Source organism: Pseudorasbora parva, chromosome 3 (genome assembly GCF_024679245.1).
Source record: "Pseudorasbora parva isolate DD20220531a chromosome 3, ASM2467924v1, whole genome shotgun sequence".
NCBI classification, from domain to species: domain Eukaryota; kingdom Metazoa; phylum Chordata; class Actinopteri; order Cypriniformes; family Gobionidae; genus Pseudorasbora; species Pseudorasbora parva.
In genome coordinates, this window is record NC_090174.1 from 52115664 (window position 1) to 52138536 (window position 22873).

General features: G+C 41.1%; 3 protein-coding genes across 3 annotated transcripts; 2 read left to right on the top strand and 1 right to left on the bottom strand.

Annotated features, from left to right (window-relative positions):
- The first annotated feature begins 6854 nt into the window (after nucleotides 1–6854).
- LOC137072038 (uncharacterized) lies at nucleotides 6855–9170 on the top strand. Its single transcript, XM_067440261.1, has 2 exons — nucleotides 6855–7703; nucleotides 7846–9170. The coding sequence occupies exons 1-2, from the start codon at nucleotides 7592–7594 to the stop codon at nucleotides 8418–8420; spliced, it is 687 nt and encodes a 228-aa protein (XP_067296362.1). The 5' UTR covers nucleotides 6855–7591; the 3' UTR covers nucleotides 8421–9170.
- Nucleotides 9171–11523: 2353 nt separating this feature from the next.
- On the top strand, nucleotides 11524–12831 carry LOC137071653 (uncharacterized protein F54H12.2-like). The gene has a single exon (XM_067439836.1). The coding sequence runs from the start codon at nucleotides 11524–11526 to the stop codon at nucleotides 12829–12831; it is 1308 nt and encodes a 435-aa protein (XP_067295937.1).
- A 7325-nt stretch (nucleotides 12832–20156) lies between these two features.
- LOC137071655 (uncharacterized) lies at nucleotides 20157–22588 on the bottom strand. The gene is made up of 9 exons (XM_067439837.1): nucleotides 22534–22588; nucleotides 22329–22370; nucleotides 22074–22115; nucleotides 21955–21987; nucleotides 21520–21876; nucleotides 21297–21398; nucleotides 21072–21173; nucleotides 20887–20982; nucleotides 20157–20777 (listed from the first exon to the last, which is right to left on the bottom strand). Exons 1-9 carry the CDS (start codon nucleotides 22586–22588, stop codon nucleotides 20170–20172), a joined length of 1437 nt encoding a protein of 478 aa, XP_067295938.1. The 3' UTR covers nucleotides 20157–20169.
- Nucleotides 22589–22873: the final 285 nt, after the last annotated feature.

Sequence of the window (22873 nt, forward strand, 5' to 3'; positions counted from 1 at the left end):
TGAGCTAGGGGTTGCACCGACTAATCGACTAGTCGACTTTAATGCTCTGTCATGATGCTTTAAGCTTGACGTCGACTAGTCGCTGGCCTATTGAGGGCGCAACAGGATAAACAATTTCCTGACACGCAGGCTCTGTTTTGAACAGTTAAAAATGACAAATAAATGCATACGTCGCCACAAGACATGTTTGATTACCATCTGGATGCTTAAAATTGATCAGGAGAATGCAGGCTTATTGTACAGGCAAGTTAATCGTTGCGCTAAACTAATGCATGCTGCATTGTAACGCACACACATAGCTGATCGCATGTCACGTGGAGATCGCGCACCTCACACAAAACCATCAGTAGGGCAAAAAAAAAAGAGATCCCTATCAACACTGTTCTGTGATTTATCAATAAAATAGCTTAGAAACTGTAAAGTTCTAGCATATATTTCCTTTATAATAAAACTCACAGCTACACTATTTGTAGAGAGACGCTGCCAGGTAGAATAATTCACACACAATCACTCACTAATGCATTCACATGTAATCTTTATCGTGCTACTTATCTGTATCTTATTCAGAACGAGCAGGAATCTGTGAGAAATATAATGACCATAAGACAAAAGAACTGATACAAAGGCTGTTATGTAGGACCAATAACCTTATGGGCAGTGCTGTGTCATATGCCATAGCTGTCCTGTGCACAAGAAGACCCGACTTCACGTCTCAGCTCAAGGTTCAGGCTTATTTGTTTATTAATGACGTCATCAGCGACTAGTCGACGTGACTTGACTTTCATTACAAAAAAGTCGACTTTTAAAAAAATGGAAGTCGTTCAAACCCTACTGTGAGCTGTGAGCTGCTGAAATAAGCCAATCAGAGCAGAGCTCAACATTAATATTCACGACTCTTCCAAAATAAGGCAAAAACAGAGCATTACATCCTCCAAGGGACAATTTATAGGGTTGTAAATGGACCTGTTAAACTGTATCTTGACAATTTTTGCCCTTAAATAAGCCACATACCCTCTATGTAGATATCAGAGAACAATTTAACATATTGTTTCAAATCATTCTAGGGCATCTTTAATGAATTACTGTTATTTACTGCCAGTTTAAACTTAAATCTGTAAAACCTAAATTGTTGCCACCATATTTTTTTCCGTTAAAGTTCTGGCAACCACAGCTGCTGTTTTTTTTAACCGTAAATTTTAAGTGTAAGAAATGAAATATGGGAAGCAAAATTGAATGGGACTGTCAGTCTCTAACATCCTGCCGAACAACTCCTTTAGAAATCATAGGTTTAAAGCAATATGAAAGTTAGCAAATGATGGTATACATTTTTTGGGTGAACTATCCCTTTAAACATTTTTTTTTCACGTAAAGGAAAAAAGTTAAGTTACACAATAATCCTCTTAAATGTTAAATGTTTTAATATTTTAATGCATAATGTGGCTAGACATAAAAGAATAGTGGTAAATGGCTGCAAACTATGCTATGTATCAAACTTGGAGCTGGGTTGTCACCATTGGGTAGCAAGGCATTGAGCTGCAAATGCAAAAGTGGTAAAAAATGTTTTGAGAAAGGAATAGAAATCACCCTTTCTCCACGTAAGCCATTAAGAACTAGTGTCTAATAAAAGTAAGCTTTATATTGAGTGTATAGTAGTTCATGAGTAGAGCTATGCCAGTTTGCAGGCTGTGATTCAATCATTTTACCCAGAAGACATGAATATAAACCCCCAAAACAAACCCCAGTGGTTTACATAGGAAATTAAAGGCCTCCTGTGACTTCTCAGTCAATGTAGACGGACGCCATAAAGTTTTGTGTACATCCAGTGTGGTATGTCTCGTGAGGTTGGATCCTGCATTTTGATGGTGGGAAGCCTTTCTCCCAGTGTGTGTGCTTAAGACACAGAGACCAGGAAGCAGCATGGTATGGGCTTCTCAGATTTGCTCTCTTTGCTTATTTTCTCCTGTCTGCTCTCTCTGTCTGTTGGTCAGAGTTGGCAGTTGGCTTTACAGGGGGTCTAACGTCCCTATTCATGTGCAGTCCATATAAACACACAGTGCCATGCAGACTGGTTCAGACCAGAATACGCAGCCAGATAGCACAAACTTAAAACAAGCTGGAAGTGCTGAGGGAGTGGTAGGAATTCTCAAATCATAGTCATCCAGTTTCTTGTTAGTCTGGATATTCAATTATATTCTTTCTTTCAAAAAAGTTTGCATTCTAGGCCCTCAAAACGCTGTTGTCACATAAATGAACGACCAAACACATAAAATAAAATGTTGTGTAAATGAGCCCTAAATGCAAAGATGCATTGGATTGGCCAAAAGTGTCAGTAGAGACATTTATAATGTTATACAAGATTTCTGTTTCAACTTTCTATTCATCAAAGAATCTTGGGGGAAAAAGTATCACAATATAAAACATAAAATATTAAGCAGTTTTTTACACTATCTATCTATCTATCTATCTATCTATCTATCTATCTATCTATCTATCTATCTATCTATCTATCTATCTATCTATCTATCTATCTATCTATCTATCTATCTATCTATCCATCCATCCATCCATCCATCCATCCATCCATCCATCCATCCATCCATCCATCCATCCATCCATCCATCCATCCATCCATCCATCCATCCATCCATCCATCCATCCATCCATCCATCATCCGCTTTGTCAAATACCACTTATCTACTTACAAATGACATTTATTATATGAATTTCTTTCAATTTAAATACATTTTAATTCAGCTTCAATTGCAATTCTGCATCCTGTTTGAACTTAAATGTGCAATCCTAAAGCACACAGATTCATCCGTTCTGTCCATGTTTTAACGCTGGTTACATGTCCTGAAACACTACTCTCTCAGATCGTGTTCGGGGCAAGAAGTCACGAACATCTCTCTTTTGTACAGAGCATGCATGGACATAAAGAACAAACCGACGAGAGTGTAAGAGAGCCGTAGGAGAAAAGAGGAAAGCTATCTCTTCGTTCTCTTCCTTTTTCTTCGGTGAAACATTCTATATGTTCAGTGACACTTAACAGTATCAGGTGGAGCTCTAGACTATTTATTATTGTACTATGACTGCTGTCACATTCTTTTAAGATTAATGAGGCCAGCTCTAAAGGAGCAACGGCCTTCTATATGTTATATTTGCGTTTTACATTAGCCTGTCTGGCTAATACAGTTAATGATTCAAATAAGTTGTTTTACGACTTTAAGTCTTACATATATGATGATTGTTGTTATTCAAGTCTATGCAAGCATATGTTGGCGTTCAACACAATTATTTACCTGGAACTATGCAATTAAATAGTAGCACAAATCTATTTCTAAATTGCTAGGTATTAACCTGGCAACATCTTCCCAAGAAACACAACTTGTCTGTTCACTACCTGTGCCAGATCTCAGGAAATGACTCATTTGCTCCTTACAAAGCACACTGGTAGAGAGATTTATGCTTTGTTGGGGAAATCACAGTGTTCTACATGTTAAGCATTAGCTCTGTGTGTTTAAACTAGCCTCTGGTCAGCGTATCAGATTAGCCCATCCCCACAGGGCACAAATGTATCATTCTGGCAGGATTTGCAGGTGATAAATAGAATTTTCATACATATCACCTTCACACAAGCAACAGATATCTTGTATCCTCTGCTTCAAATACTTAGGTGAGGTTAGCACAAGGTTAGCACGGCCAAACGATGTTAGCCTTGAGCCACATCTAACCATTAGCGCTTTTGTAGCAACAAGATACTCGCTTTACTTAACGTGTGTGTAATGTTCTGATTGTGTCTTAGCACAACAAATAACAAGGTGACAAAGGCAAATGACAGCATCTTTCACCAGCTGTATACATGCTATATGAATGATATCTTAATAGAAATAACAGTTTTCTTTTTTTGCAAATGACAATATCAATTTATAATTGTCTGATACCCATGTATTTAAATAAAATAGGATCTTTGTTTCCTTTTTCTTGTCACTAGTTAGGGCTCAGTGCCTGGTTGGTGGTGTGAGATGGCTATCACAGGTGATTCATCAGTGACACTAGAAGGGAGGGCAGGTAATTACTCAGGCTCAATGGGACGCTGTGTTATTCTTGCTTTGGGTGAGATGTTTATCTGCTGGTCTTTAGGCACCTGGATAAATGAAGCAATCGTCAGTGTTCCTGCTTGGTCTGTTTAATGTAAATCAGATATTTCTACTGTCCACCCAGATACTACATGATATGCAAGGTATCAGAAGAAAAATGGTGCAACCCAGAGAGCTGCATACACACTTTGTCATCATCAACAGGACTAAGGCCATATCCACACGAAGCCAGAGCTTTCCCTATCCAATCTTTTTCCCCCTCCTTCTAAAACAATTCTGTAAACACGGCATCATCTTAAGAGATATCTGCGTACACACAAAACCATTGAAACCGACTCAATCCGATGTAGGACACATACCAGACCAGTATGTAGTGCTGTAATTCTGCCACAGCGATACACTAAAAACAAAGAAGAAGACTTGGAGCATGTGCATGCGGTGTCTGACTCGGGTCCAGACCATAAACTGTAAACAAAAAAAAAAAAAAGGATGTAGTGTCTGTGACGTCGCCCATAGGATTCCGTAGAGCAGTTCTGAAGTGTAAGGTAGAGACGAGCCGGCCGTTGCCATCTTGCCAGCGTGCGGTTCACCCGTATAACAGAAAGATAACAGTTTTAGGGTCTCAAAACACTGGAGGCGTCAGTACGCAACACAGATACTATACAACCTTTTTACGTATACAGCTAAGCACGTCTCCTTGTGTACGGGGCCTGAAGCGGCATTCAAACTTACATAAGCTTGCATTATATCATTTGTGATCAAGTTTTCAAAAAGCTGTTGGGAAGATTAAGCAGTAAAAAGTAATTTAAGACACAGTTACATATGATATAATGCATGTTAATAATGTAGTGTATGCATTAATTTAAATGACAGAAACAATTCATTCTGAAGTTTAGTCTGAGGGACCATTTGTACAACAATGATGTACTAAAAATCTGTGTAATAAACTTCCTTCACATTTTCCATATACAGATGAGAACGTTGTCAAAATGATCCCCACACAAATTTCACACCTTACAAAGTATGATCCCCATTCATCGTATAGAAACGCTACTCACCTATAGACTGAACACATAATACACATGCGCAAAACGTCACCGTTTTTTTAGTTTACACAGAGGCTATAATGTTGTCTGGCTATCACCAGACCAAGCTCAATATAAAACTGAACACTGGTCTACTGCACAAGAGGCATGATTAACGACCATTATTCAAATGACTCTGTACACAATTGGATAGTCCTTCAACCAATCAGACACAAGAGGGGTGATCAACGGGCAACGACCCATCGCTTCTCTATCTGTCATCGTGTTAAACCCGCCAATAGTGCGCCAAGTGGATAAGTCAGTCTGTGATTGGTTCCCGCAAAAGTGTAACAGAAGCAGTAGAAGTGAATGTACAGGTTTCCAGACTGAGTTGATCAGGCTGGGTTTACCCAGTCTAGCGATAATGGTCTTGCTTTTAAAAACTTGCACTTTAAAGCCCATTTTCAAAAGTTTGTGTTTTCAGGCCTCTAAAACTCGCGTAAATGAACAATGATGGTTTTAGTTTTAAAGGGGGGGTGAAACACTCAGTTTCAGTCAATCTCATGTCAATCTTGAGTACCTTTAGAGTAGTATTGCATCCTTCATATCTCCGAAAAGTCTTTAGTTTTATCATATTTATAAAAGAAATATGGGCTGTACCGAGTCTTTCCGGAAAAAAACGAGCGCCTGGAGGCGTATCGTGTGGGCGGAGCTAAAGAATGACAAGCGTGCAAAGCGGTGATGTCCTCAAGCGTGGAGAAACCCATCTATCTCAGCTAATACAGATAATGATCCACAATCAAATCTGAGGCTGAAATAAATTGAACAGGAGAAACGGCAACATCAGGATGTCCGTCTCTGTGGTATGTACTGTATTTAGGGGCCTTTGTGTGCAGTTTATGAGGACATGATTCGGTTTATGGACTATTGTATGTGACTAGACCTTAGAGGTAGCAAGCAAAACGGTTTTGCACGTCAGAGTCAGAATAGTGTAACGTTATACAGAACAACAATGGAGTAACCGTTAGCGCATTTGAATGACGAAGCACGCGATCGTATCGTTTACTGATGTTTACTCATGCGACGGTAGCCAATAGCAGAGACATTTGAAGTTGATTTACTCACCGGCATCTTCCAAAGCAGGACCGCTCTGTCAAAAACACACTTCTTTGGTATGATTTGGTGAAGTCCTGTGACAGCAGTGACCGTGGAAATCCACTTTGCGACGCGACTGAAGCGATGCCTTGAAGCTTCCCGTCATTTCTGCGTTCAAATCGGTTCAAATGCAGCGCTGCCTTCCCGGAATGCTGTGCTGAAGCGTTGAAGTCGCTCGACGTCACCCATAGGAATAAAGTGGAGCGCGGCTCGACATAAGTGTTCAAGGACGACTGGATCTGCACCTGAGAGACTGTTTACAGCGTGCATTTCCTCTCTCTCTTGCTCTAGTCACACGCGCGCGCACCCTACCGGGAGAAGAGCCCATACGGCCCATACAAGGACCTTCCGCTCTATTTAACGTCAAGTAGACCCATAAGAGAGTTATACCCTGGACATCCTGTCACTTTGATTTATGACCCCCAATAAAACAGTGTTTTATTGCCCTTAATGAGCATATCAGATGTTTTGACGTTTATGGCCGGAAGTCCCAAACTTTTGCAGCCATTTTATGAGAACAGGAAGGGAGTCTGTTTACTTAGGGGTTCATGTGTTTTTATGAGAACAGGAAGGGAATCTGTTTACTCAGGTGTTATATGTTTTTATGGGATCAGGAAGGGGTTATGTTTTCTTAGGTGTGATTGTGCTTGCTGGTGTATAAGTACCGACATGATCCTTCAGCAATCAGAAAAGAGCTGTTAAATTGCAAAGACATGGCGAGTTTAGCGGTACCTAAAACACCGGACAGTAGTTGGGATGATGATATGATGGAAAATCTGCTAGCTGCTCCGAAAAAAGCCCCGGGATATGTCAGTTTGACCAAGTTTCTCCATGAGAATAATGATTTTGTGAGATCTGAATTTTTTCTGACCAGCAACCGGGTATTCGGCCTCATTTTTCAAAAGTCGTCTCGAGTCGTAACGCTCTACACTGCCGACAATACGGGCGTATTCATACCCGGGGAAGACCCCTGCTTGGTATTTCAGGATAAAGACTGGCATTTATTCTACAATCGTGTCTGGAAAGATCTGAATGACTGCTATAGGGAGCCGTTGTTTGTCGCAGAGTGGGATGGCGTGACACCGAATACCCGCTACCGGATAGTCGGTGACCAGACAAAAAAGAAGCAGGATGAATGCATTTACATATTCTCATGCAAAGACAAGACCAAGCTTTGTGAGCATTCTGGGGTTGTCCGGCATGAAGAGCACCATGATCTCTACGAGATGCAATTTTTGTTCATGTGGTGTGATGTCAGTCTGCTCGGACCCCTTTTTTCAGCGATAAACAAGATGTTCAAGTGGTGTGATATGCATGACGGCTATGCCAAAATTAAGGTGGCGCTTTTCAACCCTGAGAGATGTGCGAGCAGCAGCGGCTATGGGGGTCCGGCCCCGCCCATTTACTACAACCTTCATAAACCGGGGTAAGTCGAACCCTCCCTCACACAGTAAGCTTATAAGCCATGGCTCAAGACATGGCTCTAGAGCCTATACCTAGCTTCAGCAGTATATACACCTATGGTCTTGACTCATCCGATGATAATGCTGCTGATCATATTTTAACAGGCGAACCATTCGTGGAACAGCCCTGCGTAGGATGGTTGGATAAATTCTGCACGGATCTCGGCTGTCGCAACCTGACCTACCTGCCTGATTCATGCTGCTGCACCACTACAACTACTGATCCTGGATTTGATACCACGGACGGCTGTTTCACCGACGTTGGTTTCAAAATTGTGAAGGCTACGATTGCTGTATTGCTGCAGCATCTCATTGATGGAAAACTGAAGGAGCAATGTCAGGGATGTGCAACGGGACACCCGAGCCAGCTGCAGCATTCGTGCCTGTTTGAACCACCAGCATACTTTTTTGACGCCAATTTTGACGAGCTGAGCAGCAAACTCTTCAAGCCTGATCTACGTGTCATCATAGCCTGCACCCTGCGGCGTTGCGGCTTGAAGGCCCACCTTCAACGGATTCAAGGAACTGCCGGTGCTATTCTGCATGAATTAAGAGATGCTCCGTACATAGGAGCGAAACTACAAGAAATCAGAGATACACTTCTGGACAAATCCTTCAGGAAAGACGTCTACGACGCTGTCGATCTCTGGCAAAGCCGTCCTACTGCGAATGGAGTGTGATCAGGATCCAGGTACCATGGGGTCTGCATGTAGCCAAAAGAGCCTCATAGAAAGGATGTTTAAAGCCCATTACAGAAGACAAATGATTCTACTGCTGGAACAGATAGTCGAAGACGCATGCAATCCTGACGACGTGGATGATGAGGAATCCAGACGTGTGACAAATCTCAAGAAACAAATTGTCAATATAAAAGGTCTAGTAGATTCATGGTATCAAATTACAGACATGTTTGTTACTGTTTCAGAACCATATTCTGTGTTGATAAGAAATGTTCTTGAGGTGTTGCACGAAACTGATTTCCGTATCGCAGATATCCTATGTATCTGTGCATATGTAACAGAGGTCTGTACAACGTTGATTACAATGGATGGTCGTGATGCAAGTTTCAACGTTGACGATATTATAAAAACAACTGTTGACTATATCTTAGACCATGATGTTAAGTTATGTAGAGAATTTCTTTTCTGGTTGGACTACATCTAATGTAATTTACTAATCATGTTTAGTATGTGATATTCTATCAAGGTATTCTTGATTACCATGTGGTCATCTGTCATCTGATGTCTTTATACATTTTTTTTAAAATAAAATGATCTGATTCAAGCCCTGCTGTATTCATTATTCTTGTGGAGACGCTTGAGACCTTACCATGGCGGAACTCATGAAAAAAACCTATTACACTCCGTCAAATCCCGGGTCTTTAGGAGGTAAAAAACGGCTAAAAGACGCTGTCTTTAAGGATAGCGGTGTTCGCCTAAGTGATAAACAGGTTTCAGAGTGGCTGGCGGGGGAGGATGCTTACACGCTGCACAGAACTGCACCAGTAAAATACAAGCGTAACCGAGTTATGGTGTATGGGATTGATACACAATTCCAAGCCGATCTTGCAGACATGACTGTATATTCCAAGGCTAATGATAATAATAAATATTTGTTGACCTGTATCGACATATTTAGCAAGTATGCATGGACTCGTGTACTGAAGAATAAAACTGGCATCGAGGTTGCTAAAGCTTTTGAGTCTATACTCGACGAGGGTCGTGTGCCTCAGAAATTGCAGACGGACCAGGGCAAGGAATTTTTCAACAAGCATTTTCAAGATGTTCTGAAAAAGCATAACATTAGTCATTTCGCAACTGCCACCGATTTGAAGGCTAGTGTCGTGGAACGTTTTAATAGAACATTAAAAAGCCGCATGTGGAGATTTTTAACTGCTACAAATACACATCGATACGTAGATGTTTTACAAGACATCATGCAGGGATACAACACCAGTTATCATCGTAGTATTAGGATGAGACCAGTGGACGTAAACAAAGAAAATGAGTCTACGGTGTTTCAGAACTTGTACAGCGATATAAAGAAAAATGAGAAGCCTGTTTTTAAATATAAAGTCGGAGATGTTGTTAGGATTTCTAAAGTGAGAGGTCCGTTCGCCAAAGGTTACGAGCAGAACTACACAGAAGAATTTTTCACCATTTCAGCATGTATACCTCGTCAGCCACCAGTCTACAGACTGTCTGATTATGACGGAGAGGTCGTCGAAGGGGTCTTTTACGAAAAAGAACTGCAAAAGATAATTGTGAGCAAAAATAAATCTTTTAAGGTGGAAAAGATTTTAGGCGAGAAAAAACAGGGTAGATCTACGCTTGTTTTAGTGAAATGGTTAGGATGGCCTTCAAAATTTAACAGTTATATAGACAAAAAAACTCTGGTTGATTTACAAGTTCCTTAAAACACACATACAGACCGTGGGGCGTTTCATTTCATCTGTAGAACCATCATGGATGACCAAGGCTTCTATGTAACGCTGCCGTGCAATGCTTCTTTGGGTACATATCCTGAAAACCGCATATCTAGCTACAGAACAAGGCTATCTACATCCATTAACCTGAAAGGAAAATGGGAAGTCGGACTCGCAGAAATTGAATATCCTAGAAGCTGGTATTCCTTTAATGACGAAGATGGCATCTTCACACTACACACATCCCCGTTACCGCCTCAGAAAGATTTAGTTAGTCCCGGTGAGGCAGTATTTAAAAAGCTATCGGGGTTTTTAGTATCGAGGAAACTGCAAATAAGCGGGGGATACTACGAGAACATTAGCGATGTGATCCGAGCGATAAATGCGGTTCTAGCCCCGTCAGGGGCAATGAGTTATGACCATTTAAAAAACAAAATGTATCTGGTTGCAAAACCTAATGTCTCAGTAAGTTTCTTTGGGAAACTAGCTACTATTTTTGGAGTGAAGGCGGACGAAGCTCTCGGACGATCAGCGTATCATGAAAAGTCCGATTTTTCAACGAGCCTTATTACGTATGCCCCTCATCAAGCGGACATCAATGCCGGGCTCTATACGATCTATGTTTACACTGACATTATCCATTACCAATCGGTAGGTGATTCGTACGTCCCCCTTTTGAGATGTGTACATATAACAGGGAATCACAAGGATACCATCAGTGTCAGATACGACAAACCCCACTACGCATCGATCAACAAGGAAGTCATTACAGACATAGCCATAGAACTCAAGGACGACCAAAACTGTGAAATACCATTTTCTTACGGAAAGGTTGTTATAAAACTACACTTTAAACCTGCGAAACAATCTATTCTTTAAAATGTCTTACTATTATAACCCCCGTGAGACGAACGCCGCCGAATATGTCAATTACTACCAAAATCAAGCCGGCGGCGGCATGCCTGGATATTCAGGGGGCGGAGTCATGTATGGGGCTGGTCTAGGAGGACTGTTCAGGGGATTGTTTAGGATGGCTATACCATTTTTAAAAAGAGGATTCAGTATAGCTAAACCACACCTAAAATCAGCTGCTAAAAATATTGTGACAGATGTTGTCTCAAACGCCTTGTCAAGATCATATAACGACAACGCTAAACCCCAAGAGGGGTCAGGTCTGATGGTCATGGCACGTAAGAGGTTATCTAAACCACCGGGTGTGAGGAGGCGTGGTCGCACAATAAAGAGGAAGAAGAAAACTGTACGTAGACCCAAGAAGTTCTCAGTCGTGCGCAGAAAGCGCAAGAAGGCTGTAAGAAGAAACTTGTCAGTTAGGGGTGCAGTAAAAACCATTTTCTAACATGGCATTACTGCATCGAATGTCTGGAGAGTGTATCAAGTCCGAGTTGGACTTATTTACAGTCCCCCTGACACAGACGGTTATCGAGAAAAACACTTATTTAGAAGTACCCCCATTATCAGCTATATCGGACTCCGCGCCTCTAGAGTTTTTTATCGCGGGAAACGGCGAGGACTATGTGGACCTTAATAATACATTACTGTATCTACGTGTTAAAATCACGGCTCCTGATGGATCTGATATCCCAAACACCGCCCGGGTTGGGTTAATAAACTACCCCGGTGCATCTATATTTTCCCAAGTAGACGTCAGTCTCGGCGATCGATTAATATCTCAGAGTTCCAGTACGTATCCTTATCGTTGTATCATCGAGAGTCTTCTCAATTACAGTAATGATGCTCTGGAATCACTCTTTTCAGCCGGTCTGTTTTACAAGGACACCGCCGGGTATATGGACACTGCCGACCCTACGGGACGTAACAAAGGACTGGAAAAGAGATCACAATACACTGAGGAGAGTAAAACCGTTGAACTGCTGGCACCCATTCACAGCGATATTTTCTTTCAAGAAAAATTAATGTTAAATGGAGTTGACATTAAAATACGGATGATCAGAGGCAAAGATGAATTCTGTCTGATGAGGACCGGCGATGTCGCATACAAATTAAAAATCATGACGGCATCCCTGTTTGTCAAGAAAGTTTCCGTTTCTCCATCTGTGAGACTCGGACATGCCCAGGCCCTGCTCTCGACCACAGCCAAGTACCCCATAGATAGGGTATGCTTAAAAAATTTCTCCATACCGGCGGGCAGTCGTGTTTCAAATCAAGAAAATTTATTCTTAGGAACTCTGCCGAAATCTATCGTTCTGGCTATGGTCGATAACGACGCATTCACCGGAGCCTACAGAAAAAACCCCTTTGCGTTCAAAAATTACGACTTGGAGTACCTGGCAGTATACGTAGACGGCCAGCAATTTCCCGCCAAGCCCCTACAGCCTGATTTCGAGGCAGGGTTAGCTGTACGTGAATTTTACCAACTGGCTATGGCATCTGGAAGGCATCTTAAAAACCAAGCGCTCTCTATCGACAGGAATGACTTTCTCAATGGATATGCGCTTTATGCCTTTAATCTCACCCCTGATGAAGACTGCGGGCAGCACATATCCCTCATCAAGTCGGGGAATATCAGACTTGAAGCACGCTTCAAAAATGCACTAACGCATACTATTAATTTGATCGTCTATGCAGTGTTTGACAGTATCATTGAAGTCTCTAATCGCAGACAGGTCCTGGTCGATTACTATTGAGATGAACACAGTCCAACTCACAGCTATCATGGACAAAATTACATGCAACTCCCATTTTATCGGAGTGCTACCATGTGATCAACTCCCTGTGAGACCTATAAGCACGTTGCCGGCTATGGTCATAATTAATACACACCCAGCCCACATGCCAGGCGAACACTGGACCGCCGTCTATTTATCCGGGGATGGCACTGCTTGTTTTTTCGACAGTTACGGGAATCCCCCTGACAGTGGTCTCTTTCCAGAGTCCATCAAAAACTTTCTATCGACCAACGCCGCAGCCACATCGTACTCATCCAGACGCGTCCAGGATTTTACTACAGACACATGTGGCCAACACTGTGTGTTTTTTCTATACCACTTAGACCATGATCGCAGCTATGACGGTGTAATGACTCTCTATGGCAATGATTGTGTTAGAAATGATAAAATGGTGGTGCTCTTTGTGAAAAGATTAAGGCCAATCGTTTGTAATGAAAAATTGTTTACTTGTATTCACTGTGTGCAGTCTTGTAATACGTCTATGAAGCATGATTGAGTAATAATTTACATTATATTTGATTGTAAAATAAAATGACAACAATGAATCATTATATTTTATTGTCTTTTATTCCATTTTTTTAATTGGGAAATACACACACACACACACACACACACACACAAAACATTACTGAATCAAATAATAGCTGACACGAAATACATGTTGACCTAAAATTGTAGCCATTGTCCACGATCGATAGTAGGCGATTTAAACACAGGGTCTTCTGGTCGTCTTCTTTTTTTCATCTTTTTAGATTGTCGTTCATGCACTGGTGCGACAGTAGCATGTTCACTCTTCAAAGAATTAATCACATGTCTAACATGCTGATTTGGTACTGTGGAAAACGGGATGTTTAATTCTGCAAACGCATGTAGAAACTCCGACCAGCCTACAGGTCTTCGGTCATCCCGAACCTTGTGCGGTGCTGTAATATTTTTTAACAAATCAAGCATGTGCGATCCCGGTATGACTCTACCGCGAAACACAAACTCCCCAGCCTCGTTCCAGCTACTAAGACCTTTAGCTTTAGACAATTTGTCTAATATGTAGCTAGTGTTTTTCAAGCTCCGCGTGGGTACATTCTTCAGAACTTCAGTCGCGACACCATCCATACTAGTATCGTCTTTTGTCCCAGCAGCTACACTCTCGTCCTTATGCACATGTTCGTCATGTGGTAAAGACAGTGTTAAAACTGTGTTCTCACGATCGCCTTGTTTAACAATTGTTAAAAATCTGTTTAGGATATTTGTGTAAAGTTTAACTTTTTCATGTTGATCCAAATCACTCCTTAGTAAAATATTTCTTATAGATTTATCCAGATCGTTTTCTACAACCTGTTGAATATTCTCGCGAACATTTCCTGATTTCAAATTTTCCAACTGCTGCTGTGGTACTAAATACATCTTCTCAGCATACTCCATTTTCACCGTCGTCCAGATGATATCAAACTTGAAATAAACGGTACTGCTATGCTTAGGAGTGGTAAAAGAAACCCTCCTGTCTGATTGAAGACTCGTTTCTTGGCTGATATACCTATTTTCTTGTCGGCGACAAATTTAATTTCGCCTTTTCGCTTTTTCAGCTTTCGGTACTGTTGTTGGTTGATCGGAATTGTCCCGTAGAGGATGTTAAGGGCCACTTCGCACAGTGTTAAAATCAGCTCGTCGGACGCCGATTGTAAAATAAGACGACGCTGTTTAGGCGGTGCTTTATGTAGTAGTTTTAACAACGGCAGATGCTTACAAAGTCTGGCCGACATGTCGTCAGTTTACGTTCTTCTTTTTTTCTGTAGATAAACCACTTGGCGGTCAGAATGCAATGCTGTTCTGAGGCGGTATTGTTCAGGGGTTTTTGCTTTATAGTCTATCATTAAATAACCGAAAGGTTGACTAGTAGCATCACGGTAACATTCCATAAAGTACTTGGCATTTCCAGGGTACATTTGACGACCTAACACCGAAACCTGGTTAGCGTCTCGGGGGTTTTTAAACAGAATAAGATAATTCGTGTTTAAGCTAATTGTCCTGCTGGATTTGCCTTGAACAAATAAATTCTGTGTAATATAAATAGCACTGAGATTACGATGATGTGTATATTGAGTGAACACCCGTTCAATTTCAGAGTTGCCAGAAGCCTGTCGCATCATATCATCAATGATCAGTAGATTACACTTGTCGACTGGCAGCAAATAATCATCGTTCAGACTCTTGGGTATTCCTTCCACAAATTTAATATCACACAGTTTAAGCAATTCATCATACAGTGGTTGCCAGCAGTCATACAAAAAGACAATGTTTTCAATTTTTTTAGAAATCAGATGCATACTGTTTTCCAACAGAAGTTTCACAAAATAAGACTTTCCAGAATTGGATGGTCCGCTTATCACGCAACTAAACGGATGCTGTAGTCTAAAATCAAAATCGGAGGTACCCCTTGATCCCATGGGCATCGTCATCAGATCAGTAGCCATAAGGGGTAGTGGTGTAATCAGACAATAGTCTGCGTTTATTGTACACCACCTTAAATTTTTTAACAACTGACTTGTTGTGTAATGTGAGTGTCTTTTTATTCCGCACAATGTTTTCAGTCCGAGCCAGGAGGTATTGCGAGTCATCCTGCTCTGTTACATAGCTGTCAACCAGACCAATAAGACTGTCTAAACAGATTACTTCAGAATTTTTAGCATTCAACGTTATGCCTTTAGCTTTCATGCACACTTTACCTTTGACCGTCCGATACCCGTAAGATTTCGGTCCGCTAGAGCAAAACTCTGTAATATAATCATCGGCATCTATTTCGCTAGTCAGTTCACCCAAATGATCACCCAAAGACGGCTCCCAGTCGCCTTCCCTAGACACAAATATGACGCTGTCAGTATCGGAGTATAACAATCGATCACCGAGTCTGTCCATCAGCTCATACAGCTCTAGACGAGCGTGAGCCGTTGTAAATGCCCCTACAAACACATTAATGTCACGAGTCTCGCGTACAGAGCCTTTGGGGTCGCGATATTGTACTAGTGCCACATCATCTGAGACAAATGTGAAATACGCCAAATTGTTAGTATGAACAAAAACACATCTTGTGAATTCTTCAGGATCATTCACAAGGCATGTTGTTGGTAGATCCTCTCGCATGGAGAACCGTCCCCAGAGACTGTTCAACAATAATTTGTTGATAGATCTCTGAGCGGGGTTGTGACAGATCTTTTCAGGGTCGAGATGAATATCCTCTTTTTCAAAATACTCGCGAATGTATTGTTGTTTGTCAGCGTCGGTGACGACGTTTGCGGGGTACCCTGATGCTTGTTGTTTCAAACGTAAAAAAGTTTTCACATAATCGCAAAACAATGTATCGGACCGTTGCGGGAAATGCCAAACTTCGTCAATCTTGGCTACAACATAACCCTTCTCCACTGCTTTTAAAAGTTCGATACTAACCCAGCATCCAGAAAGGGCCCTATCCTCATCCGTATGTGTACAACTACCCTGCTGGTTCTGATCATGTGCGCAGGTTCGACATAATGGAAACATAAGTTTTCCCCCGCACCTGTAAGGGAGTACCGGATGTAGTAATTTGCGAGGAGGGTATACTGTTGCTTTAATAAGACCATAATAATTTTCAAGCGGCTCAAAATCGCAGTAAATTATTTCAGGATGTCCGATCGGATAGCTTTTCCTAGCCTGACAGTAGGGGTATAAGCTCGTAAAATCCAAGTAACTTATTTTCTCCCCATCAGTCGTTTTGTGATACAGTTTATAGGCATTAGTACGGCCACCAAATAGAGCCTCCCGCGGCTTCAACCTCTCTGGGGCTGAATAGGTACTCATAAACTCGATCACAGCAGGTTCGCTCTTCTTCATGCGGTTCCATTCGCATTCCCAAAGAACCTCCATTTGTAATCCGTACGCGTTTTGCAGAATTTCAATTTTATCTTCAAACCGTCGCCTAAGAACTCCAAAGGGTATTGATGACAACGGATGCGTATTATACGGCTCATGGCGGCATTCGTGCCCGTGGTGCAGGCAACCATTAAACTCCAAGCCGTACTTCACCCCATCCTGCTCGTAGTAGCCGTCTAAAAAGTAGCGCCCTACCGATACTTCGCCATGGTTTACAGCATGGTGAATGTCCACATTTCTAGTTTTTTTCACATACTCAAGCCATTCGATCGAAACGTTCGAGTATGTCTTGCTCTGCTGGATGTATGCGTTATTGTGTGTCAGAGCCAGGGTACCTCTGTCTAGATAATGCGTTTTGAAGACCCCCATGCAACAGCTTGCTAGCGTGGTAAATGTGAAAGGGTCAAGCTCAGTACATTCCATGAACGCTTTTCTGTATTTCATGCATGCTTCACGTAATAAGACAACGTCATTAATGCCGTACTCGTACAGCTGTTTCCTGAAGTTAAACACATTACCCGCAACACTGTCATACCAGTCATCGAACTTTACACGGTCTTTATCGCTCATGTTCTCATAGTTGTAGAATTTTTTGTCAGGGTACGGTCCGATATATCTATCGTTTTCTATTCTATTGAACAGATGTGGAAAAAAGCCTTTCTCCGAAGTGTTTAAGTTTAGAGCATCGTGCGTCTTAGCTAGGGACATTGGCATGAACGAATAACTGTCGATATATCGCTGTGCAAAAACATCATCATACATGAAGATTAATTTACAACCTTGCATTATGATGTTGAGCGTAAGCCCTACCTTGCAGAAATACTCCAAAATTAGGAAAGAGTCAAATCTGGATGCGTAATGAGCTATGAAACAGCTGCCTTTATATCGAGGTTGTCTGAACCGAGTGATTAGCTGGGCGATGCAATCACAGCCTTCCGCGACAAATCGCTCTCCATCAAAAGTGATTGCACATACAAAATTAGCCACATGCCTTCCATTTTCATAACGAGTTTCAAAGTCGTAGAAAATATATTTCTCGGTTGGATCCTTGGGGATGTAATTATTTATGAAACAACGATGCGTACCCCCACTTGACAGATCTTCGTAGCAATGGACGCATCGTGGGGGGGGACATTTATGTTGACCTGCTGTACCATTACCTATAACGGTGTATCGCCTGTTACATAGCTTGCAGTATTTCACAATGTCGCACGGTGCTTTTTCCCCATCAGCGTTCGTTTTTTTGTGCATTTCAAAGCAGTAGCTAGATTTGCAAAAGCGTAAACAATCAGGACAGTGCACGGTCCTTTTAGGAAATTTGTAGCAGTCTGCATTGTGACAGACGTTGCATACATGTTTGCAATGGTGGTCTCGTTTATTTGAGTAACCTTTATAGCAGAATTCGCAGACATAGTCGGTCCCTATGAATCCTGGCAGATTTAGTATCATGTAGTAGTGGTTATCATGCAAATAGAGCCATACTGTTTTTGGATGGGGATCATCGCGATTTTTGAAGGTTTCTAACGCCCCCATAGCAGTCCTGTAAAAAACAACTATTTTTATGTCTAATAGCTTTTCAAACGATGCTATGTCACCGGGGCCCACCTCGTGTTGAATTGAGAAACCTGCGTCTTTGTGGATAACGGCGGCACGGCTTTCTAAGTCCCCCTGCGGTATTTCTGGATGAAGGAAACGTGCTAGGCAAATGGAGAAGCACAATTTATTGGACACGTTTATGGGGCAAAATAAGCTCGTCTTTTTTTTTTTTATCACTTCGTGACATGCCAAATCTACGAGTTTACGTCGATGACCACCTCCCCGTCTGTTCATAGCCACCGAAGCCTCAATCTCAAAAGATTCGTCTGTCAACAACTGATCATCACTTTGTAAAATTGTCTCAATTTGATCGAAAATGACATTGGTATTATAGTCATTATTTGATGTTAAAACAGTGTTAATAGGAGCTCTCAAGCTGGGTGATGTCATCGTCATATTGATTATGCTAGCATCGCCGCCTATGCCTCTAGCAAGCGTGACTATTTCATCAAGAGCAGAGTGTAAAAAGATGTTATAGGCAGCCAAATCGGTTGAGTTGATCTCTCTCAGATTCATGACTCGCCTCAATTCCACGCTGTTGAATCGAGGTCTTGGTAAAACACGATAACCATTTATGACACCACCCTCCCTGATCAACCTATCAATTTCGTCTCGGTGGAGTAGCGGTCTATCTGCATTACTAGTCGACGCCTCGACACCCTCAACGGCTCCTGGACAGTCTTCTGATATGTTAGACGTCAGGGTCTCAACGTTTTCTGTAGGATGTAAATCATCGCCGCTAATATTTAAACCTGTGCCGACGTGTACAGTATGCGTATGATTATCATTTATTAATTGCTGTAATTGCTCACACATATTAATATCAGGCATTTGATCAATAGCCATTTCTAAATCCCCCCAATTAGTAGTTTGTAGTGGCATCATATCGAAAGAATTTACAGGTAAATCTGGATACATATTTATCATTTGTTGCAATCTATCGGACATGTTTTGGGTAGTGTCGACTTGATCGTCATGCATGGTCTGTAACAGGCTAGAGAGAATCTGGTTAGGTTGACAGTTATGTGCCGCAGCAGGGGACGAAATATTTTCATTATCCATGTTTCTTCTACAACAATACTGTTTCTAAGATTATGAAATATTACAACAGTAATTGATCTGTTACAACATCACATGGGCATAGATAATGGCGATGCAAAATGACAGACTAAAATACACGCTATTACGTTGACGTTTGGGTTACAGATAATGACAATACACGTTATTACATCGACGTTTGTTGGGGGGTACAGAGAATGACAATACACGTTATTACATCGACGTTTGTTGGGGGGTACAGAGAATGAAAATACACGTTATTACATCGACGTTTGTTGGGGGGTACAGAGAATGAAAATACACGTTATTACATCGACGTTTGTTGGGGGGTACAGAGAATGAAAATACACGTTATTACATCGACGTTTGTTGGGGGGTACAGAGAATGACAATACACGTTATTACATCGACGTTTGTTGGGGGGTACAGAGAATGAAAATACACGTTATTACATCGACGTTTGTTGGGGGTACAGAGAATGAAAATACACGTTATTACATCGACGTTTGTTGGGTGTACAGAGAATAACCATACGCAATTTAAAACAATGACTGCATATGTGTTTAAAACAGTAACGTCTGAAATATTACCACGTTACAAGGGTATAGAAGATGGTGATACAGAAAATAAAACAAGCTTACAAAAATTTATGAAATTCATAACATGTCAGTAAGAAAGGCGATACAATGTCAAATAATTACATGGTACGATCAATTTACGTATAAAATACTTTGTAAACACCTATGGCCGATGTTGGCGCATCTGACTGGTTAATAAGCATAAGAGTTGTACCATCAGCCTCCTCTCTCGCAGCTGATCATTTAATACAAAGAGGGTCTGATCAATCCATGTCTCCATACGATTGAAATAATTATCTAGTCTTTGATTCTGCTGATGCACGTCAGATATTAATTGTCGAATATTGTCATCACAGGTCTCCACACTTGTATTTATAGCATTAACCCGCTCATCTAACCTGTTAGATACATCAGCGTAAAAGGCTTCTAAGTGGTTCCGGTATTCGGCATGTAGAGCGGCTGAGCTGTTACGAATCTCATCGCCCAATGTCACAAAATTGTTAAGGAGCATTAGAAGCAGAGTTCTGTCGTCGTGATGCTGCAGATTTCTAAACCTGGGGGGGTGCTCAATGTCGTTGTGTTCTTCTTCTACTACTACTACGTGCTCCTCTTCTTCTTCTTCTTCTTCTTCAGCCGGTGTGTGCACAGGATACGGTGTCTGACGATCTCTCACACTAGTCTCATATTCGCTCGTCCAAGACACACCATCCCACGCATTCGTCTGAGACTCAGACCATAATAGCAGAGTGCCCGGCCTACCGTCGCATCTTTCTGTATAGACAATGAAATAGTCATCTGTGATTAGTGTCTACATCCATCCATCCATCTGTGGCATAATGAGCTACATGGATTTCCAGTAAATAAAAGTAGCTAGTCTTACCACCAAGCGGCGGGGATTGAGGGACCCTCTGGGGACTGGATGTGTTGCAGCTGCTCCTGGGCGACTCGAACGGATCGTCTAATGCGGATGCAGCCTCTAAACAAAATTAAAAGGAATAATTAAAATAATTAATATTTAAGATTAGAAATAATTAATATTTAAGATTAAAAGCATCAAAGCCTCACCATGGATTAACACATCATTAGGAGTCCAAACAGTGCTAGAGCTGGCGGTGCTGCGTCTTCTCTTGCCGGTATGGTTTGTATAGCTTGGCCCTGGGACTTCGTCTGCAAAAATAAAAGTGCAGATGTATAATCAGTTAGATTAATAGAAGGAAAATAAGAATAAGTATTACCGTTATAGTAGATATGATATTAAAATAAATGTGAAGTTAAAGTGTTTCCGCTCACCATCAATTAGGATGTTATTAGAACTCCGAGCAGCGGTAGAAACCCCCGAGCTTCGTCTTCTTTTCAGGGTCTGTTTTGTATAGCATGGCACCGGGACTTCGTCTGCCAAAATAAAAGTACGATTGAATAACCAGTTAGATTATTAGGTATAAGGATAAATGCAGTCAAAAAAAGTAGATATTTTAAAGTATTTAATACCACTTTAAAAAGTATTACCACTCACCACCGATTAGCTCTGCCTTGGGGACATGTGAGGTGGTAGTGTCACGGAGCTGACGATTTGTGTATGATGACGCAGAGTTGTTTGACCCGTGCTCGCCGATCGATTCGGTTGTGAGGTCTACCACTTCAGTACTAGAGATTATTGGGCTCCCCGTTCTTGACGTTGTAGATTTACCTCGACCGTCTCTTAGCGGAGCAGACTCATTGGATGTGGAATCCCCAGGGTTATCATCGTATAGCGTAAGATCAATAAGCGGGGTTCCTAGTGTAGGAGACTTGACGCTTGTAGACACCTCAGCCTCGTTATCTTCTTGAGTAAGGTCGATAAAGCCAGGTTGAGTGACAAAGAGAGCCAGCTCTACAAAAATAGATGAACAGTGTTAATTGACATCACATTGTTAATGTTTTTAACGAATGTAGATATCTACAATCTCACCATCAGCATCGTCGTCATTCGGGGTAGCAGATACTGGTAATAAAATGATACAAATCAGATGTGGAAATGATAATTTAACAAATAGTTTTACCGTAAAAGATCTGTAAATATTTACTTACATAGGTCTATGGCCTGAAACGCCAACAGCTCTGCATTGGCAGCTAAAAAAAAAAAAAAAAAAAAAAAAAAAAAGATTATATTACACGAGCTGTTTGGTACCAATTAGTAATCATTATATGCCAATATAGGATACATATCATAGCAATAAATCGTTCGGGATAACAGATAATGAAAATAAAATAAATAAATCAGCTGCGTAAATGATAATTTAACAACATAGTATTGGCGTATAATGTATGTAAATATTGACTTACTGTGATCAATAGCCTGAAAGGCCCTCAGCTCAACGTTTGCAGCTTTTTTTTAAAAAAAAAAAAAAAAAAAAAAAGGAAAAAAGAACAATTGTTATAGCATGATCCGGTTGTTAATCAATAGAAAATATTATATGTCTATACATATACATCAAAACAACGAAACTCAAAATAGTACCGTTTTAACAGATGCACGTGCGAACCTGACCTAGGGTAGACTGTTGGCTAGCAATAGAGGTTGTGTCTTTATAGTGCCCATCCATCGCTATTTCATGCACCCTCCCATTCACCCGAGTCGACTGCTAGCACAACATTCTGATGACACCTGCTGGTTAAAACAACGTATATGTAACGGTGTCACCATATCAACATTACAAAACATCAACAATCAGTATAGCCAATCCAGCATCAGCGAAATACTATACATTAACCATATAAAATTGAAATAAGACTTGCATAGAGACCTAAAGAAAAATAAATAAATAAATATATATACACACAAATACATACCGGTATAGATAATTGCCTGTGTCAGACAGATATGTTTA

What these genes read in the sequence shown, in the direction of transcription:
- LOC137072038 (XM_067440261.1), top strand. Translation starts at nt 7,592, where the DNA reads ATGACGGCTATGCCAAAATTAAGGTGGCGCTTTTCAACCCTGAGAGAT. An exon ending in TACAACCTTCATAAACCGGG is followed by an intron (nt 7,704 to 7,845) that starts GTAAGTCGAACC and finishes ATATTTTAACAG; the next exon opens with GCGAACCATTCGTGGAACAG.
- LOC137071653 (XM_067439836.1), top strand. Translation starts at nt 11,524, where the DNA reads ATGGCATTACTGCATCGAATGTCTGGAGAGTGTATCAAGTCCGAGTTG.
- LOC137071655 (XM_067439837.1), bottom strand. Translation starts at nt 22,588, where the DNA reads ATGGATGGGCACTATAAAGACACAACCTCTATTGCTAGCCAACAGTCT. An exon ending in TAGCCAACAGTCTACCCTAG is followed by an intron (nt 22,371 to 22,533) that starts GTCAGGTTCGCA and finishes TTTAAAAAAAAG; the next exon opens with CTGCAAACGTTGAGCTGAGG. An exon ending in TAATGATGTGTTAATCCATG is followed by an intron (nt 20,983 to 21,071) that starts GTGAGGCTTTGA and finishes AATTTTGTTTAG; the next exon opens with AGGCTGCATCCGCATTAGAC.